At 55.8% G+C, this 7,556-nt stretch overlaps 1 protein-coding gene across 3 annotated transcripts in view; it reads left to right on the top strand.

Annotated features, from left to right (window-relative positions):
* The first annotated feature begins 75 nt into the window (after positions 1-75).
* The window catches only part of SPRY1 (sprouty RTK signaling antagonist 1), an 8,412-nt gene continuing 931 nt past the window's right edge, over positions 76-7,556 (top strand). Inside the window, exons 1-4 of one of the 3 annotated variants that reach the window (XM_069104862.1) lie at positions 76-455; positions 704-1,114; positions 1,698-2,648; positions 6,209-7,556. The exon at positions 6,209-7,556 is cut by the window's right edge and continues 931 nt beyond it. In XM_069104862.1, the coding sequence (XP_068960963.1) occupies positions 6,264-7,223 (960 nt within the window). In that variant the 5' untranslated portion in view covers positions 76-455; positions 704-1,114; positions 1,698-2,648; positions 6,209-6,263 and the 3' untranslated portion in view covers positions 7,224-7,556. Of the gene's footprint in view, positions 1,115-1,697; positions 2,649-6,208 lie in introns of all 3 variants that reach the window. The other 2 variants (XM_069104863.1, XM_069104861.1) reach the window with 2 other exon arrangements.

The following is a 7,556-nucleotide window of genomic DNA, read 5'->3' as shown; positions in this document are numbered from 1 at the left end:
AGTGTGGTGTATGTGTGATGTGTGTGCGTGTGTGTGGTGTGTGTGTGGTGTGAGTGGTGTGTGTGGTGTGAGTGGTGTGTGTGTGTGTGCGCGCGCGTGTATGAGTGTGTGTGTAGAATTCTGGTTTTTCTGAAACCCTGAGGTCACATTCGGGTGCCAGCCAGCTTCCAATCACACAGTGCCACACCTCTCTGATACCTTTATGGTGCCCAGGAGAGGAGGCTGAAGCTGGGGATCAGCTGAATTCTGTTCAAAATGAGCTCTGCCCTGCAATAAAGGGACGTGCTTTCAAACCCCATCTCTTGGGCATCTCCCTTAATCTTTTCCTCAGTCTCCCCGCATTCATTAAGTGCTTGCTGTTTGATTAGCGCTGTGCTGAACTCCTCAGAGGAGAAGAAAGCCCCTGGTCTCCAGAGGCGCGCATTCTAATGAGGGGAGGCCGCACAGATGACCAGGTACAGCGAAGGTGGCTTTAGTGGAAAGCCTGCAGATAACCGGAAGGGTGTGTGTTCGTGTGGGGCACGAACTACAGACTCTCTGCCCGCTTAGCCTTCCCAGGGACCACGCAGCTCCGACGTGTAACTTTGTACTTGCGCTGGTTCTGCCCAAGCAGTTTCTATTGGCTCCAGGAAGCCCGGCTCTTGTCGTCTTTCTAATTTGCGTCTCTCTCTCCCTCTCTCTTCCTCCCCCCTCCCCCCGGAAGGCTCTGCGGACCCCCTTGGGCTGGAGCGCAGGGAAAGGGCTCCAAGTAGCGCAGCCTGGCTGCCCGCCCCAGGAGACTGAACGTGCAAGTGCATGCCTGCACCCCGTCCGTTCGGTAAACACCGCAGAGGAAATGCCTGTCAGAGGAAATCCTGTTCCAGGTTTTCGAGCAGTCCCCGTGATGGACACATGATATCATTGGAGGCGGGCCTCGGCTCGGAGGTGGAGGTGGAGGCTGAGGCTGAGCGCTGAAATGCGGCTTCGGGGCGTGCGGGGCTGGCTTCTCCGAGGCGGGCGGTCGCAGGCGGCCGGGCGGGCAGGCAGGGCGCGCGCCGCAGTTCCAGCCCTGCTCCCGGAGTGGCCAGGCGGCAAAGGTGCGTGTCTGGAAAGCCCCTTCCAGCCTTGGCATTAGGTAGGAGCCGTTTCCTCGCTCTGCTTCCCGGGGCGCTGCTGGGGAGGGGGAACGCACGGGTGAGGGGGGCTGGCCTTGGCGGAGGAGGGCAGCGCTGGCTTTCCGCGCCCGCTTCCCCGCCAGCCTCCCGCGTGGGAGCAGCCGGGACGGGCTTCCAGCCTCTGCCCCCTCCCCCAGGGGCTGGGGCCGTGTGTGTGTGGGAACCTCCAGGTCAGCCCGGGCTCTGGGCATGGATTCCGGGGCGCAGACCCCCTTTCCCCCCACCCCGTGTGTGTGTGTGGGGGGGTCTGGAGAAGTGTCCCTGGACCTCCCTTTGCAGTCCGTGCTGCCGGATCGGGCGGGGGGCGCGGGGGGCGCTGGCTCCCGGGGGAGTGAGCTGGCTGACATGTATGCCTACGGGGCTGCTGTCAATCACCCGGAGAGCAACAGCAGGCACATGGTAGGCAGGCAGGCTGGCTGGCTGCCTAGCTGGGGGCCGAGGGAACGGGAGAGGGAGCCCCGGCCCCGGCCCTGCCCTGCGCCGCCCGCCTGGAGAGCCACACTTTTTTACTTAATGGGGTCTCTCTGGCCGCTCTCTTCGCAGCAAAGCAGGAGGTGGACGTGGAACGCCGAGCGAGCAGGCTGAAGCTGCGCCCACTGCCTGCCCCGCGGGCCTGAGCTGAGGCGAGCGAGCTGCGGCTCTGGCACGTCGTACCCACCCCAGAAGAACCGTCGCGGGGTGAAGGAGGCGGTGTGACAGCATCCTAGCCCGGTGAAGACAGCCTGCCACTGAGGACTTTTCAAAGGGCTCTCAGGCGGACCCTGGCCGGCGCCATCCGCTGCCTGCAGACAAGCCAGCTGCCTTCGGCTCCTGTTGGCATCATCGGGACTGACTGGGAACGCCGCTTGGAGATCTACTCTTTGCATCCAGGGCTGAAGACTGTTTGCTCCTTCTTCCCTCCACCCCGCCCTATTTTGGAACTCTCAGCACCAGAACAGCGGAGGTTTGAAGGCTGAGAAACCTTGCCGTCACAACTGACTGCCTTTGGAGCCAAGGATATTGCTCTGGCTTCTTCTCCCTCCTTGTTCTAACCCTTCCCTCTCCTTCCCTCCTCCTTTTCTTTATCCTCTCCCTCTGACTTTTTTTTCGGGAGACACTTGGCAAACCCCGGGGGAGCACGCTACCTGCGGAGTCCTTGCTAGACGGAAGCCCCTGGAAGGGGGTATTACTGCTCATGGCGAGCCCACTCTGGTGAGAGGCAGAGAGCTGGGCTCTTCCAGAGGGCTGCCAGCAAGAATTCTCTCCTGCAGCCAAAAGGGGGCCGGGGGAAAGGCTCCTTCCCGCAGCCACAGCAGGAGGAGGAGGCGGAAAGAGGAGGGAGGGGGAGTCCTTGGGCTCGCTAACCCTCGCCTTGCCTCAGTTCGGCTTGGGGGGGATGCCGACCGCAAGCCCTGGCTGCTCTGTTTAATGCTCGGCGCGGGCCTTTCGACGCGCAGTGGGTCTTACGTGGAGCGGGGTTGGACGCATTCGCCCCTGGTGACCGCTCCGAAATCGGTAGGTGGGCTTCTGGGGGGACCACCTGGTAATGCTCTGCTTTGAGCGGGGCTGGGGGTGGGGGGCGGAGAATCGAAGGGCGCACCTGAGCTAGGCTTCTCTTGGTGCTTTGGAGAGAAGGCTCACACGTGCAGAGAGAAAATTGTGCATGTTCAGGAAAGGGGGGACTTCCCCAACAGGTGCAGCTCACCCCCAGCCTCGAGGCTAAGTCCAGTAGCCAGGCCTTGGCACCTGCGCAGGTGACGGGCCACCTCACCTTGACTCTCACCTTTGGGTTCCCAGCCCTGGGTACGAGGCGGGGGCGGGAGGAAGCTTGCTGGACAGCAAACCGCCCCATTGCTGGTGTGGAGGGAGGGGTGGGAAGGGAAAGAAAGGAGCGGTCTCGGGGTAGGGGCGCCCCGGAAAAGCAACTCAGCCCCAAAGTGAGCGAACTAGTTTCCTTCTCTCCAAAATGAGTGGGTTGGGACGTATTATCCCCAAAGTACTTCTTAGCTGCCCAGGATCTGAAAGGGCTGCCCCTCTGCCCCCCAGCCCCTGCCAGAGGAGGTGGAAACGGGCCTGGCTCTGTCTCCCTGAAGGAAATAGGATGATGGCTGCACTGAGCTCCTGCCTGGAATCCTCATTCCGGCTCTCCAAGCCCCCCAGTCTCCTCTATGGCCATTCTCTCCCTTAGTTCTGGAGGACACGGTTCGATTTTGCTCGCGGGGTGTGGGATGTGTCCGTAAGGTTGGGGGTGGGGGATGGGGTGAGGAGTGGAGTTGGTCTGTTTGTCTCCTGCCTGGCAGATTACCCTTCTGGAGACCCTTAAGAGGGAGCCTTCCTCTCCAAGGAGATTCCCTTTCCGATCTGAGAAAGAGGAGAGAGGTGAAAACAGTGTGTGGGTGCCCGCGTGGGTGCCTGGGGCCTACATGTGTGCGTGTGTGCGCATGTATTTGTGCATGTATGGAGCGAGCCCGGCGCAGCCTCCCCCAGCACCGCGCACGGCAGTAATAAGATCTGCACCCAAGCTGCAGCCTGGAACCTCCCCCCCCCCCTCCCCTTTCATTTGCTAGGGCTGTACTTGATGAAGTGGGAAGAGAAGGGTGGAGGAAGGTGCGGCCACTTTAAGAATTGGCACGCCAGCCTGACTGAGGCAATGCCTCTTCTCCTTTGCAGAAGAGAGAGAAAACTGCCTCTCATTCATAACTCTTAGCTCTTCCTGCCTTTCTGCATTTCTCCTGTCTGATCCCAGCTGTGCACACAGAAGGTGCAGGGCTCTCTTCCCCAGTACTCTCCCAGTGCTGCTGCTAGGATACTTTGCAGCCCCCAGACCCTGTGGATGCCTGCGCTCATCCCTCTTTCCTGGAGTCGTCACCCTCTTGCAAATGAAGCCCCCAGAAGTCTGAACCTATGTGTGTCCCTAGCCCCCCCCCCCCCCCTTTTTTTTGTGCACACACTTACCCAGGCCTTTAAATATCTGCCTGGAAAAAAACGACAGTACACTTCCCAAGCAGCTTTGCTCACGTCTGTAGTTTGGTGGGTATTGGTAGGAAGTCCTGCTGGGATGGTATTAAAACGATCCTGGAAGACCCAGAGGGCACCCCACCCCCAATGTGCCCGAATTGTCCAAAGATTTTGTACCTCCTTTCTTCCCTTTCAGGAAAGGGAGAGAGCTCCCTCGATCTTTGCTTGAAAATTGTCCAACCCACAGATTCATTGAGTCCATTTTGTGTACTGGCCTTTTTTGGGAATCTAGACATTTGGCCTATCTCCATGAGCTATTATTCCCTTTTAAAAAAGGGATCTAAGGTGACTTGTGGTACCTTGATAAAACAGTGAGATGCTGGGACCTACCCTCTCCTCCACCTTCTGATTTCTGTTCCCTTGTTTTCTTTCTCATTTTGTAGACTTCATATTTTGGCTCCTTTGTATTTGCAAAGCCTTCTGGAAAAGCGTGTAGAGTGTAGGAGTAACATGAAATATTTTTAAATGGCCCTTAAGGACTCTAGAGCTAAAATGCAGCAGGTTATGAATCTGTCCTCCATGTGAGCAGAGAAGTTATTTTAAGGGGGTGGGGGAAGCTTGGGCCATCGGAGGTCTTGAATTTACAATCAGGAGAATGAGTGTAGGCGAGCTTCAGTGAGTTAATGTGACATTTACTCTCATGGACATTTAGCAATAACTCAGATACACTTCCTGTTCTGCCTTTCCCTCGGAGTGTCTCCTCAAGCTTCATTCCCCTCTCCTGTGACCCTGGCTCCCTGCCTAGTGTCTTTCTTCTCTGCTCTGCCCCTGACCCCTCCTGGAATTGGGATAAGGTTAGTGGTATCCTTGGGGATGATGAACTTCTTTCCAAAGAGTTTCACACTGATCTGCAAAAGGAAATGGAGTGGATTCTGGTGACTTGTGTGCCAAATAAATTATAAATTAGAATGCTTTTGCCAAGGATCAGAGAGCAAATGTTTGGTTGTCCCCCAGGGATAGCAGGGTGCTTGTTTTCATCCTTCTGTGGTTCTGAGTGGGCAGCCTGGTAGATTGAAAGCTCAAGGTGTCTGTCCCTTATTATTTTTCTATGTTTAGAAACATAGGAATAAATGAAACAGGCAGGAGTTTTCCAGAATGACTTGAAGGCCTTTCCAAACATTTGTTTTTTATTCAAACAGCATCCCATCTCAGAGGCTTGTATTTGTGCTTTGTGAAAGGTCCATGCCCAAGAAAGACTTGATGACAAAGGAACTGAACTGATTTTCACAGAATTGTGCACTGGATTATTTTGAGAGAGCTAGTGAATACCATGCCATGCGTGCATCTGGCTGATTAATCTCACAATCAGGAGTGGTCCACTGCAAAATGTCCTCTGGTTTTTGAGTGATGTCTTTTTAGTCTGGGACCTTTTCAGGGGCTCTGTAATGAAATGCATTCATTTTACATAGTCCAGGGACCAGGAGCAGAGTGGCCCAGAAGGGAAGGCAGTAGAGAGAGATGCCCGTGGTCACAGTCATTGAAGTCCATTTCATGTGCAATTTCTTGAAGTCAGGAATCCAGTTCTCCTCAGTTGTAAAACTCAGCAACACACACACACACACACACACACACACACACACACATACACACACAATCTCAGTGTCTAAGTGTAAAACTCTGCCTTGATACAGACAGCTGACTGTACGGGTTATTCGGTATACAGGGTGACCCAAAAGTCTTAGTGAAGTTTTAAACTCTAACACCTTACAATGGCACGAAGACTTTTGGGACACACTGCGTGCATGCCCTCACTGTAGATCTGCCTGCTGCAGTTTCTCTGGCCTGCAAAGGGTCACATTGGGATTGCTTCCCTTCTCTAAAAGTGGAACAGAAGTCGAGCTTTTGATGGCGTAGGGGCTCCTGCCTCTTTGCCTCCCCTGTGATGTTGTGCCCAGACTCTCCTGAGGCTGGCCTGTGGCCAGGACCCCTGCTGCAGGAGAACATTGCCAGGTGCTTCAGACAACTGGTGACTTGTCAGGATCTTTCCCCCCCTAAAATGTTTCCTGTCATTTACTTTTGCTCCCTTTTTCCCCTTTTCACCCTTGATCTCCTTTTAGGATTTCAGATGCATGCCAGGTTTCCAGTGAATGCCAGAAGTCCAGCTCACTCCTCATGGATCCTCCAAATCCACATGGGAGTGGTGGGTCATTTGTGGTGATCCAGCAGCCTTCCCTGGATGGCCGGCCGAGGTTGGACCACGAGAGGGAGAGCCAGACCACCACCATCTTGTCCCTGGACCAGATCAAGGCCATCAGAGGCAACAATGAGTACACGGAAGGGCCATCGGTGCTCAAAAAGCCTGGCCCCAGGCTAGCCCCCAGACCAGAGAAACATGAGAGGACTCATGAAATCATACCCCTTAACGTGAATAACAATTCTGAGCACCAGCCCCCGGGCCACGTGGGGTTACCCACTAACTCCAGGGTTCCTGTGCTGAGCAGGTCCACCAGTACAGGGAGTGCAGCCAGCTCGGGCAGCAACAGCAGTGTGTCCTCAGAGCAGGGCCTGCTGGGAAGATCCCCTCCATCCCGACCAGGTCCTGGTCGGCAGGTGGAAAGGGCCATCCGGTCCCAGCCCAAGCGTGCCTCCTCCCTCACAGAGGACCTAAAAGTTTCCTTGAAAGAGGAACCCTCAACACAGCACAAGTTCATCTGTGAACGGTGTGGGAAATGTAAGTGTGAAGAGTGTACAGCCCCCAGGGCCCTGCCTTCCTGCCTGGCCTGCGACCGGCAGTGCCTGTGCTCGGCTGAGAGCATGGTGGAGTATGGCACCTGCATGTGCCTAGTCAAGGGTCTCTTCTACCATTGCTCCAATGATGACGAAGGGGACTCCTACGCAGACCACCCCTGCTCATGTTCCCAGGCCCATTGCTGCTCTCGGTACCTGTGTATGGGGACCATGGCCCTGTTCCTGCCTTGTTTACTGTGTTACCCCCCGGCCCAGGGCTGTTTGAAGCTCTGCCGGGGCTGTTATGACCGGATCACACGGCCCGGCTGCCGGTGTAAGAACTCCAATACTGTCTATTGTAAGCTGCAGAGCTGCCCCTCTCGGGCTCAGGGCAAACCCTCATGATGAGGGGACATGGACTCAGCCTTCGGGTGATCTCGACTTTCAGGTTGGGACTGCGGGTTTGTTTTTCCCTCTGCCCACTTTCCCGTCATTCATTCCTCCTCCTCCTTGGGTCCCGCCTTCTCTTTCCTCTGCTGCTGGATTTTGCTCCTGAATTTCCTCTCTCTCCTTCCTGTGGATGACTTTTGAATGGTGGCCTTGCACCTGGCTCCCACCTTGGACAAGAGCCTCAGGACTGATATGCCAGTGGTGTTCCTCAAATGACATTCTGAAGTCTTTATACTCTGCAGTGTGTGTGTGTGTGTGTGTGTGTGTGTGTGTGTGTGTGTGTGTGTG

Source organism: Petaurus breviceps, unplaced genomic scaffold (assembly GCF_028583685.1).
Source record: "Petaurus breviceps papuanus isolate PSGF00001 unplaced genomic scaffold, PetGlider_PUasm1.0 689, whole genome shotgun sequence".
Classification (NCBI taxonomy): Eukaryota; Metazoa; Chordata; class Mammalia; order Diprotodontia; family Petauridae; genus Petaurus; species Petaurus breviceps.
This window is presented reverse-complemented; position numbering and strand designations above follow the sequence as displayed.